The 20185-nt window shown below is 39.0% G+C and overlaps 1 protein-coding gene across 2 annotated transcripts in view; it reads right to left on the bottom strand.

The window, feature by feature from the left end:
- AGAP3 (ArfGAP with GTPase domain, ankyrin repeat and PH domain 3) overlaps positions 1-20185 on the bottom strand; it is a 2466462-nt gene that overhangs the window by 1282689 nt on the left and 1163588 nt on the right. For both annotated transcript variants that reach the window (XM_044067593.1, XM_044067592.1), the window contains exon 10: positions 10579-10683. In XM_044067593.1, the coding sequence (XP_043923528.1) occupies positions 10579-10683 (105 nt within the window). The remainder of the gene's footprint in view (positions 1-10578; positions 10684-20185) is intronic.

The following is a 20185-nucleotide window of genomic DNA, read 5'->3' as shown; positions in this document are numbered from 1 at the left end:
TTGACTGGACATTTTATCCTTACAAAGAGATTTACCATTAATAAGTTTTTTTGGATAGAATAACATTTGCTTCAAGGACCTCTTTTTCTTATAAACAAAGCTAGGAAGTTTTCTTACTATATCCTTCAAATCTATATTAGTGGTAATGATGGGCCAATGTTTCTTAATGACATCAACAACATATCCTGAACTTCTGGAATAAGTGACTGGTATCCTACATCTTCTATTATTAACTTGTTTATGTCTTAATATTGGTGGATTTGATGAGAAATATGGTCTACCTCTATTACTCCTATCCGTAACTGCTACTTCCAATGTAGTACATACTTCATTTTTATAATATCCTCTATCCGTAAATTTCTCCTGCAGATCTCTTACTTACATTACAAAATTGTCATCATTGGCGTTCACCCTTGATACTCTCAAACCTTGTCCTTGAACAATGTTGCTCAACACATAGTGTGGATGCATAATGCTACGATGTAAAAAGTTTTTCCTGTAGCAAGATTTCCTATACAACATGGTATCATTCACACCATCTTGTGTAACCTTAATCAATGCAGCCAGAAAGCTTATCTCAGTTTTAGAAAAATTAACAGTAAACTTAAGAAAAGTGGTACTTCTATTAATATATTCAATGCATTGCAATAATTCATTTTGTGTTCCCTTCCAAATCATAAACAAATCGCCCACAAAATGCCTGTAGAACAAAATGTGTGCAATACATAAGCCTGTCAGGGTATTATCTTGCTCCCATATTAACATAATAAGATTGGCGTAGCTACTGGCACACGATAATCCAACAGCATAGTTACTAAAGGATTGTCATCCCTCTGTAGGAATTGATGCAATTTCTCCTTCATTGAACTATTAACAGTTTTTTAGTTTCTCAGTGTCAACTAAAAGAGGGTGAACTAAATTTTCCCTTGCTGATAAAGCAATGGGCTATGGAGAGAAACCAAGATCGGTGAGCAGGACAAGGAACAAATGGAAATTGAACCAGGATTCCTTAGAACTTCTGAGCATCAAAAGGTACTGGAAAAAGACTTGATTTACAATTTATCCAGTAAAGTTTTGAGTAGTGAAGAGCTTGCGCTCTTGCAAAAGGGCCTTTCTTTTGTGCCTTCACAAAAGGTCATAATTACTGAAGTAATTTTTGACTTGAAGACTTTTACCAGAAATGTAATGCTTAAATACATGTTTAAGGATACTGATGATGTCTCTAACAGTAACAACAATTTGTTTATGAAACCGAGTGTATTTACACCAGCTCTACATCCACATGTTGAAGCTTTTGAAAAAAAATGTGCTTATATATTTATAGAAATTATGATAGTAATATAAATAAACTTTTTTTCAATATCACTGCAAATGAAAGGAGGGATTTGCATAATTTGATGCATGATGATACTATTGTAATATGCCCTGCTGATAAAGGGGGCTCAATAGAAGTATTAGACTTTGTTTGGTATGTTAATAAGATGAATGATAAGTTAGCAGATGCTCGTTTTTATAAGCAGATTACACTGCTTGATGTTTGTAATAAGATTAATAGAGTGAAAAATAAGGTTGGATATTTATTATCAGCAAATTTGATTGATAAGAGTTTGGATGATTACTTTTTGGTTGATAACTCTACGATTCCATTCAAACAAGGCCTACCCAAGTTACATAAAGATTCCATTAACCCCCCCCCCCCGAGACCTATAGTCTCAGTACAAAAGTGGAGCACTGAAGCCATGTAAATTTATATACAGAAAACATAAGACCCATTACTGATTCTAGGAGTCATATTTTAAGGGATTCAAGTCAGTTTTGATTGATTTATATGACTTTATATGGGTCTCCTTTGAGGTGAAGGAATGGTATTTAGTGACTTTAGATGTCAGTTCATTGTCTACAGTTATTTCTAATGTCACTGGCACTGAATGGATGAAAAAACGTTTAATGAGTCAGAATGTCTTTAGTGCCTTTATTTGAGATGATGATATATAATAACATCTTCTTATTCAATGGGAACCATTACTTACAAAATGATGGTGTAGCTATGGGCACATCGTGTGCCCAAAGCTGCACCAATCTTATTATGTTATTATGGGAGCAAGATTATGTCCTGACAGGCTTATATAGTGCACACATTTTGTTCTACTGGTGTTTTGTGGGCGATTTGTTTATGATTTGGAAGGGAACGCAAAATGAATTATTGCAATACACTGAATACATTAATAGAAGTACCACTTTTCTTAAGTTTACTGTTAATTTTTCTACAACTGAGATAAGCTTTCTGGATGCATTGATTAAGGTTAAACAAGATGGTGTGAATTATACCATATTGTATAGGAAATCTTGCTACAGGAATAACTTTTTAGATTGTAGCATTATGCATCTACACTATGTGTTGAATAACACTGGTCAAGGACAAGGTTTGACAGTATCAAGGGAACGCCAATGATGACAATTTTGTAATGGAAATAAGAGATCTGGAGGATAAATGTATGGATAGAAGATATTATAAAAATGAAGTACATAATACACTGGAAGAACTAGTTAAGTATAGGAGTAATACAGATAGACCATACTTCTCATCAAATCCACCAATATAAGACCTAAACAAGTTAATAATAGTAGATGTAGGATACCGGTAACTTATTCCAGAAGTTCAGGATATGATGTTGATGTCATTAAGAAGCATTGGCCCATCATTGCCACTAATATAGATTTGAAGGCTATAGTAGGAGAATATCATAGCTTTGTTTATAAGAAAAAGAGATCATTGAAGCAAATGTTATACTATCCAAAAAATGTATTAATGGCAAATCTTGTAAGGATAAAATGTCCAGTCAAGCAGTAATTAGACCATGCCATTGCTGAAATTATTGAAGTTACATAGATAGTTCTGGTGAATTCATGCACCCTGATCAGGGTAAAAAATATGTCTTTAATGTTTATGCTACCTGTGGCTCTTGCCATGTAGTACATTTAGTGCACTGCACCAGTTGTACAAAATTTTATGTATTAAAAACAGATAGGCTTCTGAGGGATTGCATAAGTGAGCATCCGTATCATATTAAAAATGGCTCGGACAATAGTGCTCTATCTAAACATGTGAGAGATACTTCCACCTTAAACAGTTTAAGTTTCAAGTTATAGGGAAAATTAAAGTAAATCAAAGAAAAGGCGACATAAGAAATGCTACCAAATGTCTGAAAAGTAATTGGATTGTTAGGTTAAGACCTGACCATGGCTCAGGACTGAATGACAAGGTTCCTATTAAGCCTTTGCTTCATTGTTTAAGTAAGTAATTTTTTGTATGTTTTAACTTACACTGCATGAAGATTTTTAAATTTATCTTTATGTATGTGTGGGATGGCTGTGATATATTACCATAGTTGTTTTTTGATATATGTGAATTTATGTTTTTAATGACTGTTATTTTAAAACTTAATTGATTTAGTTGAACATGTGATTGAGGGATATATAAATTGATATATCTTGCCTAGCTTTGTAAAGACATTTGAAAAAGTAGCAATTGCTGTGAAAGCAATTATGTTACTTTGTAATAAATAGACCTCTGCTTTATGAAAGAAGACAGGTTTCATCTTATCCTTCTTTTTGGATTGAATTTTAAATGAAGGTTTACGGTAGTTCCCCTGGGCAGGAGTTTGCAGGGTTGGATGGAAGGCAGCTATCGCTAGTTAGGATGAGACTTTAGGTCAAATAATAGATTTAAAAGAAGGTTTACAGTAGTTCCATTGGGCAGAAGTTCACAGGGTTGGATAGAAGGCAGCTATCGCTAGTTGGGATGAGACGTGGCAGTGATTTAGGTCAAAGATATGTAATGGAGTAGCTCTGGAACACTTTGCCAGGGTGAATAGGGTTCTGCACAAAATTTTCTCAACACTGTATGCTGGTCTGCCTGTTGACATTTTGGTTGCAATATGAACTGTGTGTGTAATGCAGATGACAAAGGGCACTTCTTTTGTAATGCAGATGACAAAGGGCACTTCTTTTGTAATGCAGATGACAAAGGGCACTTCTTTTGTAATGCAGATGACAAAGGGCACTTCTTTTCTACTTTTGTGCACCTGCTTGATTCCTGCCTCAGTTGACACTGGCAAAGTGTGAACTAGATGTCGAAAATAAAGACTAAGACAATGAACGTTTCTGTAAAACTCTACTATGATGGATTCTACTAACTTTTGGGGGTCAAAAGAGAAGCCATGGAGAGCACGTATCATTCATCTTGTTAGAAGCATCTTGTATCCAGTGGGAACAAACTAATATTTCCCTTATTACAAGTATCAGATGAAATAGAAAATGACACACCTGGATTCCATACGCAACTTAGGAAGCTTTCTAGAGCATGTAAGTAAATGACATTTTTCAAACAACCTTTGCTTTGGTTCTTCCATGCAGTAGCTTCTAGCATTCTCTGGATCTTTGTTGTGGTAGCTAACAAAATTATTTCCAAACAGAGTAGTACACTTCAAGGTTTAGAATCAAAAATACCTTCCAAATATTAATAACAAGCCATTTAAAACAGTTATCGTTAACACTTAAAAAAAACAATTAAGCACTTTCATCCAAACCATTATACGGGACTTCATCAAAACTGTTCTGTTAAAAAAATACAGGATGCTTATAACCATAATCATAAAATGTCACCAATTACACCAACTAATTCTTAAAGCAATACTACCCTAAACTAAACTAAATCTGGAAGCCTTAGAATTGAAACAGCAACTTATTCCAGCTGATGATGGATTTCCTAGGTTAAATGAAATGGTATCCATCAACAACATTCTTTAATTAAAACAGCTAAAATTATGACTATTTTAGCAAAATGTATTTTTAGTATTTTGTATTAATGTTTCATTAATCAATTATTTATGTATGAGCATCATTGTATGAAAAGGTGTTAAGGTATTGATACTGTAAGCTGCCCAGATTTGTTACGGTAGTACTGCTTTAAGAATGAATTGGTGTAATTGGTGATCTTTTATGGGATTCAGGTTAGTGGCTAAAGCTCTTGCCACCCCTATAGTGTGTTTTTAGGCAAGGTTCAAAGGACAAAACCACCACCGTAACAGATACAGGCATGCAAAATCTGAAGGTAATGCTACTCAATGCTAGAAGTTTAGACCTTAAAATGCACTCTCTCGAGGCACTCCTAAAAATGGAAAACATCGATATCTGTGCAGTAACTGAGACCTGGTTCAAGCCTCCAGAGAACACCCCTGCAATACCAGGCTACAACTCTTACCACACTTTTCGGCCACCAAACCAAGACAGAAACAATAAAGGTGGAGGAGTGTCCATATTCACCAAGGATATTCACACCTCCAGTCTAGTTGCCCAACACAATGCATCTGAAATTCTCCAGGTGCAACTAACACTAGGTAAGACTGCAATCCAAATTGTAGCTTGCCACAGATCCCCCACCATGCCCCAAGATTCTCACTACTCCTTTCTAAACATACTGGAAAATATTAAGATACAACCAAACACCCTAATACTGGGTGATTTCAACTACCCTGCCATTAACTGGGAAAACTACTCGGGTACCAACACCTTTTCCCAATGGTTCTTGGAATTCATAAATTCCAATGCCCTTGATCAACTAATCCATTGTCCCACCAGGGGCTCCAATATCCTAGACCTGGTCATTACCAACATGGGAGATGGATGCTCCACACCAGTGGTCACTTCCTCATTGGTCAGGTCTGGCCATAAACAAATCACCCTTGACATCCACATCCCACCCCCACTCCCCCAGTAAAGAAACCTCCATAAAAAACTTCTCCAAAGCCAACTTCATGCTACTTAATTCAGAAGTGACAAACTTCATGGCACCCATGCAGATGGGAGCTGAAGGTTCGACTGCTGAATCCTACACTAAGGCACTGTACGAGCACATCCACTCGTGCATGAATCGTGCCATCCCAAATAGAACAAAGATGCTCTCCTCCAAAAAAAAGGAAGCCAATCTGGTGGTCCTCTGCCATAAACAAAATATACAACAGAAGGAAGAAACTGTTGCAGAAAAGAGGAAAATCCCAGGATGCAAAAAACTCCCTTACCAGCCTCAGTAAGAAGCTGAGATCCCTCATAAAATCCTCCAAAGCTAGTTACGAAAATAAAATTGCCAGAGATTCCAAAGACAACCACAAGGCATTCTATAGTTATGTCAAGAATCTAAATGGCAATGCTCAGATCTGCTCTGAGCTACAAAAGAATGGCATTAAATATACTGATCCCAAGGATATTGCCAATATCCTGGCAGATCGATTTAGTGCCAACTTCACCCCCCCACCCCCTAAAGGGCCCATCTCAATACCAAAAGATTGCCAAATTCCAGTAATCATGGCCACACAGGTAGAAACTGCACTCTCCAAAGCTAAGAATAGCTAAGAATCCATGGGACCAGATAACATCCCGGGCTGTGTACTACATGAACAGTGGTGCCTCCCACTTTCCAAAGACATGCATCTGCCTCCGCTGAAAACAGGCTCTGTGGAACCTAGTCGGACATTCCCGGTCAACAAACGTTAAATAAAAAAAAAATAAAATAAAATGAACTCCAAAATGAACTAGCAGCTCACCTAAGCATCATGTTTAACCATAGCCTCTCCTCAGGCTTCATGCCCACTGAATGGTGCACAGCTACAGTTATCCCACTCCACAAGGGGGGATCCACCGTCCCATCAGTCTGACGAGCCTGATCTGCAAGGGCATGGAACGCATTAACATGGAACTTATAAACAATGACATTGGCAACCTTCAAACATTGGACACCACCCAGTTTGGGTTTGTGAAGGGCCGATCTTGTCTCCTGAACCTGATCAGTCTCCAGACCTGTGGACGAGGGTAAGGCAGTCCACACAGCCTATCTGGACCTTGGCAAGGCCTTTGACACCATCCCCCATTATGGAATCATAGATAAAATTACTAAGCTGGGCATACATCCCTACATCACTCGATGGGTTACCAACTGGCTTACTGACAGGACCCATACTGTAAAAGTAGCCTACTCCAAATCCATCTCCAGACAAGTGACAAGTGGAGTACCTCACGGTTCAGTCCTGGGACCGCTCTTGTTTGGCATCTACTTCTCTGAAGTACAGGCCAACACTAAGGGACTCTGGCTAACAAAGTTCGCAGATGACTGCAAACTGGGAGCCATTACCGAATCCCCAAATTATGTGGATATTCTACAAAAGGGCCTTACAGAAACAGATGCTTGGTGCCAGAGCCATGGGCGCAAGCTTAATGCCAAGAAATGTATAGCTATCCCCTCTGGGAAAAAACATGTACCCATGAATTACCACATAGGTTGCAGTACACTAAACACCAAAAGTGTGATGAGAGACTTAGGGACACAGGTGGACAGTGGTCTCACCTTCAATAACCACATCGCCACAACAGTCAGGAAATCCTTCTATGTGGCACACCTCATCACTAAGGGCTTTTCATCCAGAAGAAAGGAGGTCATTTTCCCACTGTACTCATCCCTCATTAGATCCATTATAGAGTACAATGCCCCATTTGGTATGTACCTCACAAGACATCTGCAACAGCTGGAAAGGCCGCAGAAATACCTCACTAAAAGAATCACAGGCCTAAAGAAGATGCCCTATGCTGACTATCTAAAAAAACTCCAGCTATACTCTGTGGCATATCGTCTACTCAGAGGCGATCTCTGCTTAACATACAAGGCCATGTAAACCCTGAGCTGTTGGACATGCTCCAGTTAAAGAAATCCCAGTCCCTCAGAGCCACACACTCCAGGGATCTAAATGTTGTCATCACAATGAACAAAATATGCTGGAGGGATAGGTTCCTGACCCAAAGACTCCCCATACTCTCAAATAGACTGCCCATACATGTCAAGCAGAGCGCCTCCTTGGCCCTCTTCAAAAGGAACCTTGACGACTGGATGGGAGATAGGAAATTCACCCCAGGGATCACGTCAATCGCCCTGCTAGACAGGGATCCAGGGAAGTAAATATTGTGGGAAGAAATATCTGGGGAATTGTTTGGCTAGGCTTGTATAGGCCCTAGGGCCGATAGCCTAGTACCAACCTATGAACCTATGAATTAGTGTTATAAATACCAAGTGTTTTTTTAACACAACAGTTGTGAAGAAGTCCTGTATAATGGTTTGGAAGTGCTTAACTGTTTTTTTTAAGTGTTAAAGAATGGTAACTGTTTTTAAGTATTAAACTGCTGGTCGTTCATATTTGGAAGGTTTTTTGGTTCTTAGTCTTGGATTTAACTTGCCTGGGCCAACTGTGTTTGTTGGACACTGCAAGCTTTAGTCAACCTCGTGTAAGTTAGCAAAACTACAACTCTACTCCATAATTATTTAATTAAAATGTTATGACATCTGGTCCGAAATATACTGCTTTATGCAACGGCTACAACAGTGTGACAGTGCATAAAGACTATCATCGGTCCATAATCACTGCAAGCAGGTATTGTCTGCCACTTATGAACCAAAGGTCACAGTCCCGGTTTTACAAAAGTACAATTTGAGAAACTTAGGCTACTATGGGAACTTTTTTTATTTAAATACTTCTGTTCTGTAGCATTATCCTCTTTGGCCAAACCTTTAAGAGAAATCTGGTAAACAAAAAAATCAGAAAGACGTGTCATATATTCTAAAACTTAAAGACAGCAAGGTAAAATGATGCAAACATACTTTATTTTGCTACCTGCGCTATTTTAGGCTGGGATTCACAAAGATTACCTGCAACTGTATGGGACCAGTAAGTGCCATAAAATGCATACAAAAGCCCTATGCAACTCATAGAAATGTTGCAACTCCCAGAGTGTCTGCATATACTACTACATACCTGGATTTGTCTAAGTATACAGTAGGTAAGCAAATGATCTGCAATTTCACAAATGTGTGAAGAGCATAGCATTCCACAGTTTAGAAGGCAGCAGTTAGGCATACAGAAGACGATACTGCACAGAAAACACAAACAAACCTGAAGACATACACTTACAAATACTGAGCTCATTAGGACTACGACTGCATTACAGCTCATAGGTTCATACTAAGCTAACTGCCCTTGTGAGCTATTTTAAGCCTAGCCAATTATCCCTTGTGAGACTCAAACCCTGCACCTTGTGTTTGTAAGGCAAACACCTTAACCATTAGGCCACCCTCCCAATCCTGTCAAAATATCTAAGCACATTCCTAAGATTGTAGAAAGACAAAACTCACACCTTGTGCCACAGGAAGTAGATGTACTGGGCACATCAGCTACTACCACAAACATGCACCTCCGACACACACACACACACACACACACTACACAACTCCGACCAAAGCAATCACTGCTAGACTGCATCCTGTCATTTCCTTGACTGTAAAAGCTTTTTTCTACATATTTATGGCAACATAGCCCTAAACACTTTTAAATCACTTTGTGCTGTGAGTAAAGTGAAGCATGAAAGCATGATGGCACCGCCAACCCCTACACATGAAGCATGTTTGTACGTGTATGCATGGGGTATGTGAGAATTACTGAACAGGGATATACTGAAACTTAAAATACCGAATGCAAAACCCTAAAATGACAAACTGTGGAACTTTTCAATTCGATATTAAACTCAAAATACCTACTGAAAGCATACATCTGCTACATATGTAATCTGCACCAGAACACAGCCAGTCAACAGATATTACTCATCTGTTTGTGAAACTTTAAAATGACTTTTTGCAAGGTACTCCCCCCCCCCCCCCCCACACACACACACACACACTTGACAGTTATCATATACAAGCTCCAAGACCAGTGTACCAGGTTAAGGGCATTCCTTTCATGTTTTAGTGTTCACTATTGTCATACTCACACTTGTGAGTTTAGCACATATAGAATGGCAGCACAAATTAACTATTCCCCATTGAAAATCAAGAGGTCTCAATATTTTTTTTTTACCCTGGGTGTTTCAGGGGTCAACAAACTGCTAGATCATGCCAACAAAGGCAAAAGAGTGAAATGCAGAGAAACTCCAGACAGGAAAATAGTCAAACAGGAATTTCACATTATCTAGCTATCTATATACAAATAATACACAAAGTACATTTTCTCTCTCTCTTTATATGTAAAAATGCTTCTATATACATACATGTGCACACACAAACACACACAAACATATATATATATATATATATATATATTATACATATATATATATATATATATATATATACATATATATATATATATATATATATATATATATATATATATATATATATATATATATATATATATATATATACATATACACACACACAAATATATACAAAAGCACAACCTATATAATATGTACTTATACATATACATATACACACACACACACTACAGAAAAATTATCTATACACACATTACAAATGCACTCATGAAGGGAAAATTTTGTAACATTCTGACCACTCATCAGAAAGAGTGCAGTCTCTCACTATTAAAAATGCCCTCATCTGATTCCATTATAGTCTTTAAACACTGTACTCCTGAGAAAGAAAGAAAAAAACAGCTTACACAAATATGTACCACAATGACTTACGTGTAAACTAGGGTGATAGGTAAGGAGTCCGTTATCACACAAAGTGACATATTTCTTCTTCCACTCTTTGTTTAAGGACTTTCCACTTCTCTTCAACAGAATGCCCTGGGGAGCAAGATGACAGCTGTCAGTAAAAAAAAAGAATCACAAAGGCCTCCAATTTTTCTGCTTTCTAAGCAAGTACACATCACAGTGGAAGCTTTAACACGTTTTGCTGACAAAAGCAGACTGACAGAGAGCTGTGAATACCAGCAATGCCTGTTTTCATACACTACAACAGCGTTAGACTTGTCAGCACACATCTGTCTATACATCTCAAAGCTATTATGAACAGCTTGGACACAATCGGAAGGCAAAAGGATAGATACAGCACATGACATACTTCTGTTTTGTTCATTTGCTTATAAATTAGTCATCAGTTTATTATGGTTATTTTGTGGTCATTTTATTGCACTATTACACAACATTCAGTTTTGCTTATGATCCAAATGTATGAAAAAGTTTTTTTTTTTTTTTTCAGACAATTCTCTACCTCAGCAGACAAACAAATGTGTATTTCTATACAGATATAAAATAGACAACCTAAAAAAACATTAGGAGGCATTTACACACAGAAGATGGTGAGTGTGTGGTAAGGAAAGTCAAGGCACCAAAAACAGGTATTATAAAAAGGAAGAAGGCAAAATGAAGCACTCCTACAAGAAAAAAAATCAGATCTTACTCAGTAATATTATTCCTAAAGAAAGAAATTTAAATGAAGTTTGGCTTTCAAAAAAGTTTAAGTTTTCCAATATGACATGATATACACCTACGATAGATATCACCGTATAGTAATACAAAAAGCTCAAGCAATTGTAAGACATACTTTTAGGAATAACAGACAAGGCCATGACTCTAGGGGTCAATACTTTCTTGTCATGTTAAATCTGTAATAAAAATTATTTTCTGCGAGAACTTCTCCAGATTTTTAAGAAGCCCAGTAATTTTTTTATCAAAATGTAGTCTTGAATTATACGTATAAATGTTCAGTATCAGCAGTTCAGTGTCTTGCACACATAAACTTTATATCAGATGTCTACACTGCTCTGGGTTCAACTGCTAGACCCAGCATGTGGAGTCATATTCCAATATTAATTTTAACACTGAAATATATTATGGGGGGTGGGGTGCTCTTGAGGTGTATTCCCATTTGGCAGTAACTTAAATGAATATCAAAAATAAAGGAACTCCTTATTTACCCATGTCTACCCAAGGCCTTTGGCATAGAGGGAAAAAGCCCGGACTACAACCTAGATGATACGAGTTCAGTAGGCACTTGAACGGTAAGACTGGGTGAGTGCAACTGAGTAGTCAACATCTTATCTCACTGCAGTGCTGCTTCAAATGGTCAACTGGAGGAACAGCAGGGTGCAATTACAGAAAGCATGCATTGCACAATCTAGTGGGTTGTCCAGGGACAGACAAAGGTCTATCTTAAGGGAGACTCCCCCAAGATATCAGCAGTTAAGCTGCGCTTCCTGACTACTGCTTGGGGGGGGGGGGCGGACTGTTACGGTAGAGATCCCTTAATGGCAGATAACAGACTGCTACTACCAATCCCTCACCTGTTACCAGGTAATGAATGGGACAAGCTCTCACCCCCATTCACAAAACTGAGGTATGTGACTTGAAAGTGAAACTCTTATACTAAATATGCATCTTTAATGAGATGCATTTGAACATGCAGGGCTCATCATGCTGGTGTCCTTAGTCTCCACAACAGTGACAAAAGCAACTAAAGGCAGTTCTGAGGCTTTCAATCCAAGCTGCACTGTAATATACTAGTGAAAGGAGAGCACAAGAAATGACTGCTCATACTCTGCTCTAAATCAATCATTTACACAAGCTTAAATACATCTCAAGTTTCAGAAGCTCATAAATAAATGTGTTTAGCATCATTCTTTTCCTGCCAAACCAAAAAGTAAAAGTTTTTATTTTTCTATTTTAAATTATTCTCACTCTCTCCTTCTCTTATTAGCAGTCATTTCCTAATACCACTTTCAGTCTCCCCTGAAAACAGATCACTAGCCTAGTGGGACTAACCTGGTCAACAAAGTGATGGAGACAGGCAGATATGTATGTCTAATGAGGACTTAGGCCATGTGCATGTACTTTCTGCAAAGCAGCTGCTTGTCCCTCCTGGTTTCTACCAAGTGGCAATTAAGTAATATCTCTACCCATGTAACCCTCTCACCCCCTACATACAGGGATGCAGTCCACTGGCTACACATTGTGTACTGGATGTTTAAATACATCTGCAACTGCCAGAGATGTAGGGATGTATTCTAAGTCTAATACAACATCTACAAACATAAGTCCTTGCATAGTGAGCTATTTAATTCAGCTAAATCTGGGGTCATCAATTTGACATCTTTGGCAGTAGTTATAATAAGCTACTTCATGCTCACTAGTATGCAGAATGTACCTTTCAACCTCACAGACTTAAAAATCCTCAAGAAAATGTGTGATAGCGAAGAAATCTTAGGAACATTATATCAAAACACTAACAACAGAAATTCAAAAGTGCAACTGAACAAGTGGCTAAGAATGGAACCATTTTCTGAAGGGGCCCTTGACATTCAGACATGCATTAATTCTGCTTCCAAGGCAGGCGATGAGGTTAAGGGGATACAGGCAGAAAGACAAGATAATTCTCAACTCGAGACTGTATCATGAAAAACATGTTTTCTAGCATATACCTAGTTACACCTCTTTCATCAGAATATTTTTCAGCCTGATATAAAAGACACATGAAGCAGACTCCAGTAATTCCTAGACAGCATTAATTTATAAAAGCAGGATATGGATTCATAACAGAATTGTTTGACATGCTTATGTTTACAGCAAATTATACAAGAGAATAAAAATAACCTCCCACTGAAATAAATGCATTCTGTTCCAATCAGTAAATGAAATTTAGTATATCCCACCACTAAACTCAGTAGCCATACTGAAGCAAAGCATGTACAGTTAATGCTACATGTTTAAGCACTGTTAAGCAACAAAACAAATCTGCAACATTATTAAAATAATCACTAACCTACCTTTCACCTGTTTCTAATTTTGGTGGGACAACTGGCAAACAGTTTACTAATGTACTAGTGAAAAATTCAGAGTGAACCTACTTCCAATAGCACATGTATTAAATAAAAGTACTGTAAATGGGTCGCTAAGCCACGTGTGTATGGGCAGCATGTCTGAAACTCATCTCTCTAATCTCTGTCAGCTCAGAGAGACAAATTCATCAAGATCAGATTGTAAAATGGAGCAATGTTAAAAGGTAAAGCATTTATTTTAACAATAATTCTTTGGTACAATAAAATGTTATGGCAGGGTTATGGATAACTCCAACTGTAGCATGGAGGGGACAGAATAGCTATAGTTTGGTCATATGGGTCATACCCTCATGGAAAAATAATGCCCCTCCCCCAGTGAACAAAATATTAAAATATGAATTACCCATTCTGTGCCGCTGCAGAGTATCAAAAGGTCACCTCTGAGCTCCTCTAAACAGGAGAATTAACTGCCAGATACATTCCCCATTTTCTTTTTCAGGTTACTCCTCTTCCTGTCCTTAGACACTGAAGCCCCCTAGGCAACCCCTCTGACTGCTGCCTACTGCTGTCATAATCTACTAGAAAATTACTCTTCATCAGATGGCTCTCTTCTCTTCAGTGTCACAACATGTCACACACTGCATAGTCCTGCTGTAAGAATGTACAGTCCCAGAAGTGTCCAGACAGCCACTGAGATGGCGAGTCAGCAGGGCTAATATATTCAGCAGGTCATCTGCTTTAAGCCTGGCAGTGGCTCTACCACAGACTCCGTCCGGACACAGCCACTCACCAGCAGCACCCTAATGAAGGATAGCTGCACTATGAATGGCTCAGCCTATTTTCCCAGCTAAGTTTCTGACAAGTTGTGCTTATTCCCAAACACTGCGTACCAAATGCTCTAAAGGACACTTTGCCTCTGTGCTCCAGTTGTGACTTAGCTGCCATTAGAAAACTTCAGGCATGCTCCTAAAAATATTGATTTTCAGATTTGTACAGTTTCACAGTAGTTAGTGCTCGTGCCTTTCAGCTCAATATTTCAGTGTTCAATTCTCACCTCTTCCTGATAAGCTTTAGTTTCAGCCGGTCACTTGCTGGCTGGCATCTGATTGTTATTACCATGTCTGCAGATATGGTCCTCTAAGCACTCCTGTTTCTGCCCACAACCCAAACATATGCCTGAGTGGCTGCTTTAATAAACAAATAAATAGGACAATATACACGGCACTAGTCTGCTTACAAGATCTCCTTGATCCACCCTTTATATCGGCCTTTGTTTCACTAAAACCATCCCAGCTAACAAAATAAAAACCTAGATAATGGAAAACAATCTTTCAATTTCAGAAAAAAATGTCCCTTGGGAAGTGGCATCTTTCAAAGTGATGTTTAATATCCTTGACACATCTAGTTTATTGAACTGTGCTGCCCCTAAGAAGTACATTTTAATCCACTAAGAGATGCTGTGCAAGATTTCAGAAGCAAAGTCCTGTGCAGGGCTGAATGAGGTAAACCTCAGAATGATTTCAGGAATGGTGAGGGGAAAGTAACCCTGTGACTGTTTCAGTAAAACCAAGTACAAACATGGCCAATCAATTTGGCCAGTCATTCACGTGTTCAGTTTCCATGACAGGCCCGTAAACCAGATTCATGGCAGAATCTGAGGCAATGATAAATTCTTCAAAAGAAATAAGACTGCAACAGACAGAAAGAATGCAGTTGACATAATGGTTAAGATCTTCATCTCCCATGCACAACGGCCAAGGTTCAACCCTGACCTATGTGGAGTTAGCATGTTCTCCCTGTGTTTCTGGAGATTCTCCCAAAAACATGCTGAGTATTTCCACCTCAGACTCACTCTAAAGTAGAACCGTGGGAGTAACAAGAATTATTTTGAGGGGATGACAAAGGTTAAATTATTGCAAAATAAAGAGAATCTCACAGAACAAGAAAAGGTGCAAGTGCTAACTGCTAAAGAATGAACAACGTAGTACCTGGACAAAATGCATGAGTTTAGAAAAACTGCTGTTAAGCAACTGATTTTTTTTTTTTTATAATAACTCCAGAGCACAAACACTCTTAGCATAATGACTCAGGTAACAGAAAGTAGAGAGAATTGTTGCCAAATTTAGGAAGCCTATAACAAGAAAACCAGAGATCCTATAGGGTATTAGAGATATTTTGGAAATTTTATGAAAATTTGTATAAAGCAGAGGAATGTGTAAATTAAGAAAAAGCACAAATGGAAATATTTATGGAAGACTTAAGTATGCTGAGGTTAGAGGTAGATGAGGCTCAACAATTAACAGTTAAGATAGGAGGAGATGAGATAAAAATAGTGACTTATACTCAATCTACAAGAAAGACTCCAGGAATAGATGATATTCCTGTGACTTTGGTGGTTAATAACACCACATACACAAATGCTGTAGATATAGCCAACCTGCTGGCAGACAGGTTCAGTGAAAACTTCACCCACCTGCCCCATCAGTAAACTCGGACATCCCTAGCACTTGCTCCCATCATCATCAGGGAGCAGTTCTTTAATACCCTCTCAAAGGCAAAAATACAGTCTCCATGGGACCAGACAACATTCTTGGCTGTATCCTACATGAACTCAGACATAAGCTCACAGTTCCATTAGGCACCCTATTCAACCAAAGCCTGAGCACCGGCTTTGTCCCAGCCGAATGGAGGACAGCCACTGTCATCCGTCTACACAAAGGTGGAGCGTCCACTGAAAAAGGGAATTATAGGCCCATAAGCCTAACTAGCCTGATCTGCAAGGTCATGGAATGCATTATCATGGACTTGATAAACTAGAATATTGGCAACCTCCAAATGCTTGACCCTACACAGTTTGGTTTTGTCAAAGGGAGATCATGCCTGTTAAACTTGGTCGACTTCTTCGAAACAGTCACCAAAGCCATGGACGAGGGGAAGATGGTCCACACCGCCTACCTCGATCTAGCCAAAGCCTTCGACACTATTCCCCCACTCGGGCATAATAAATACTCTCTCTCCCAGCTAGGCATCAACCCATATGTTACCAGATGGGCAGCTAACTGGCTCGCTGATAAAACCCATTCAGACAAAATAGGGAAAGCCACATCTAGCACTAGACCTGTAACAAGTTGTGTACCCAAGGATCGGTGTTGGGGCCTCTACTATTGGGATATACTTTTCTGAGGTGCAAGCCAAAACCAGTGATCTGTGTCTGACCAAGTCTGCAGATGACTGAAAGCTGGGCACTGTCTTAAATTCCCCTAATGATACGAACATCCTTCAAGAGGGCCTTACTCAAACTAATGACTGGTGCCAGAAGCATGGCCTCAAACTGAATGCCAAGAAATGCATCCTTATCCCCTTTGGGGAAGATGGCATCCCCACTAACTATCACATCAATGACAACATACTAAGCATACAATCAGTCATGAGGTACTTGGGCACACAAGTTGACAGCAACTTGACTTTTCACCACAATGTTGCCTCCTTTGTGCGTAAGGCTTTCTACACAGCCCACCTCATAAGTAATAGTATTTCATTCAAGAACAAGGCGGTCATAACACCCCTGTACTCCTCCCTTATCAGACCCATTATCGAGTACAATGCCCCCTTCGGCATGCAACTTGCCAAGAACATGCAGCAGCTGGAGAGACCACAGAGGTTCCTGACCAGGAAAATCAAGGTTCTCAAACACCTACCCTATACAGATAGGCTAAAAGCCCTGTCCCTCTACTCAGTCTTGTACAGACTGCTCAGAGGTGATCTGTGTCTGGCATACAAGGCCATCTCAGACCTAGCCTTTATAGAGTTGCTACATATCTGTAAGTTAAACTCCACTCCCGCAACACACACGCAAGGCCTCAACCTGGTCTGTGACATTAATAGAACTTGTTGGCAGGATAGATTTGTGTCCAAAGACTCATCCATCTGTGGAATAGACTCCCTCTCCATGTCAAACAAAGTACCTCTCTAGCCCTCTTTAAGAGGAACCTGGATGACTGGATGGGAAACAGAAAATAGACCCCTGGGATCCCACCTGTGTCCCTGCTGGACAGGGGAAATAGGTGCTGACTTTGTGGGAACATGGGCAAAATTCTTGGCTAGGCTTATAAGGGCCTCTGGGCCAATAGGCTAGTATCATCCTATGAACCTATGGATGTCTGGAAGTTAGGAGGGAAGAAAGTGATAACGATCTGGAAGGTTTTGCCTAACACTATTTTAAAGGAGAGGAAGCAACAACATCCTGAAAGAAAGACCCATCAGATCCAGCTTCATATAGGTCCATTTCAATTTTAAACCACAATTACAAAGTGCTTATGTCTACAGTAGCTAAAATGATGTCAAAGGTGTTGACAAAGCAATAGCAGAAAGTTTCTAAGAACTCAGCCAACATGAGAATGGAGGATGGTGTTTCTGCTGATAGGAGTGACTGCAATTAGGGGTACAGAGAGCAGGCAAGGAGGGCTGGAATCTACTGGAGAAAACTGGCAAGGGAACAAATTTAGTGGGAGCAAATAACTAGTGAGGGAAAGGTAACAGCATAGGAAGAGACCAAGAAGACATTTGGACTGCCGGCTAGAGACTGCCTTCCCTATTAGGGATTGATATTAGAGTATAGGCAAAGAGAAAAGGATCAGGGAATTCCAAGTGAAAGACCTGCAATGGTAGCGTTTTTAGCTGAATCTAGAACAGAAGCTGCTGTTAAAAAAGGGATAACTGGTAGGGCATATAAAATATGTCACAATAACTATAGGAATCATAGAGAGGAGGTTAGAAAATAATGGGAAGAGACACTGGATAAGCAATTCACAAGGAAACAAAGACACAATAACTACAGGAATCATAGAGAGGAGGTTAGAAAATAATGGGAAGAGACACCGGATAAGCAATTCACAAGGAAACTAAGACACAATAACTACAGGAATCATAGAGAGGAGGTTAGAAAATAATGGGAAGAGACACCAGATAAGCAATTCACATGAAACTAAGATAGGGCATATATGTATGGCTCTCAAATATGCAAAGTCAAGAAGATTTAGGATTTTTGCTTGGAAGTGTTTGCATAGGTATTTTTATTCCCTAAGCATATGCCAAAGAATTCTTCTTCCTGTAGATGGTAAATGTTGGAGGTGTGATGGGAAAGAAAGAGGCAATGAGGAACATCAGCAAATGGGCGTAATGAGGAAATTTTAGACATTTTGAGTACTCTGTCAGCAAATGGGCGTAACTAGGATCTGAATTGCCTAGACATGGTAAAAGTTTGTTAAGTTTAATTCTGCTGTCTGTCAAAGAAATCAGTTACTAGAAAATGGAAATCAAAGTCTAAACCAACTGTATTTGAATCTGTGAATACTGTAACAGAGAGAAAAAAACTTGGAAGTTGAATCTTTAGACAAGGGTAGGAGCAAATCAAATAGAAAAAAAATGGAAATTGTGGAAATAATACATGCAGAATAATGTTTTGGAGGAGGAGTGAGGTTTAAAGGAAGGTAGGAATTAAGCAATTCATGAAACATTGAATTGAAAATTGTATAAAATAATGTGTGTGATTTATAATGTTTGTGAACTGTGAACATGTTAAGATAGTTTGTTTTCTTTATAAAAAAATGTAGGTTTGCCTACGTCTTAGGTAATTCGAAAAATGTATTAAAAAAAAGAGTAAAGTTGTGGACAGCTGCACAGAGTCTAGATGGTGCTTACTGGGGGAACAGTTGTACAGACCAACAACTCTGGGTATCAACTATTGGGTGCATTACTCTAGATAGGAAAATGTGGATCACAGTCTGCATGACGTAACTTAGTAGTGTTAAAAATGGCTCTAGGTAAATGGGTCATACTGAGTAATATCACCAAAAATGGGCATAGACATTTTCAAGTGATAAACAGGTTAACTAATTTTAATGGTAGGAGGGGCCAATGTGCCCCTATTGGCCAGTGTGTGTGCATATCATAAAGTCCAGCAGGCCTCGGTCAACAAGCTACTGGATGTCCAGTGTCCAGCTACCCAGCTTGGACATAAAATCAATCAACTACTTCATCTACTTCTCTGAAGTACAGGCCAACACTATTGGACTCTGGCTAACAAAGTTCATAGATGACTGCAAACTGGGAGTCATTACTGAATCCCCAAATTATGTGGATATTCTACAAAAGGGCCTTACAGAAACAGGTGCTGAGTGCCAGAGCCATGGGCTCAAGCTTAATGCCAAGAAATGTATAGTTATCCCCTTTGGAAAAAATCATGCACCCATGAATTACCACACAGGTGGCAGTACACTAAACATCGAAAGTGTGATGAGAGACTTAGGGACACAGGTGGACAGTGGTCTCACCTTCGATAACCACATCGTCACAGCAGTCAGGAAATCCTTCTATGTGGCACACCTCATCATTAAGGGATTTTTATCCAGAAAAAAGGAGGTCATTGTCCCACTGTACTCATCACTCATTAGACCCACTATAGAGCATAACACCCCGTTTGGTATGTACCTCACAAGACATCTGCAACAGCT

Source organism: Protopterus annectens, chromosome 3.part1 (genome assembly GCF_019279795.1).
Source record: "Protopterus annectens isolate FY-2018-M chromosome 3.part1, PAN1.0, whole genome shotgun sequence".
In the NCBI taxonomy this organism is placed as follows: domain Eukaryota; kingdom Metazoa; phylum Chordata; order Ceratodontiformes; family Protopteridae; genus Protopterus; species Protopterus annectens.
The sequence above is the reverse complement of the archived record's forward strand: the minus strand, read 5'-3'. Positions and strand labels throughout refer to the sequence as shown.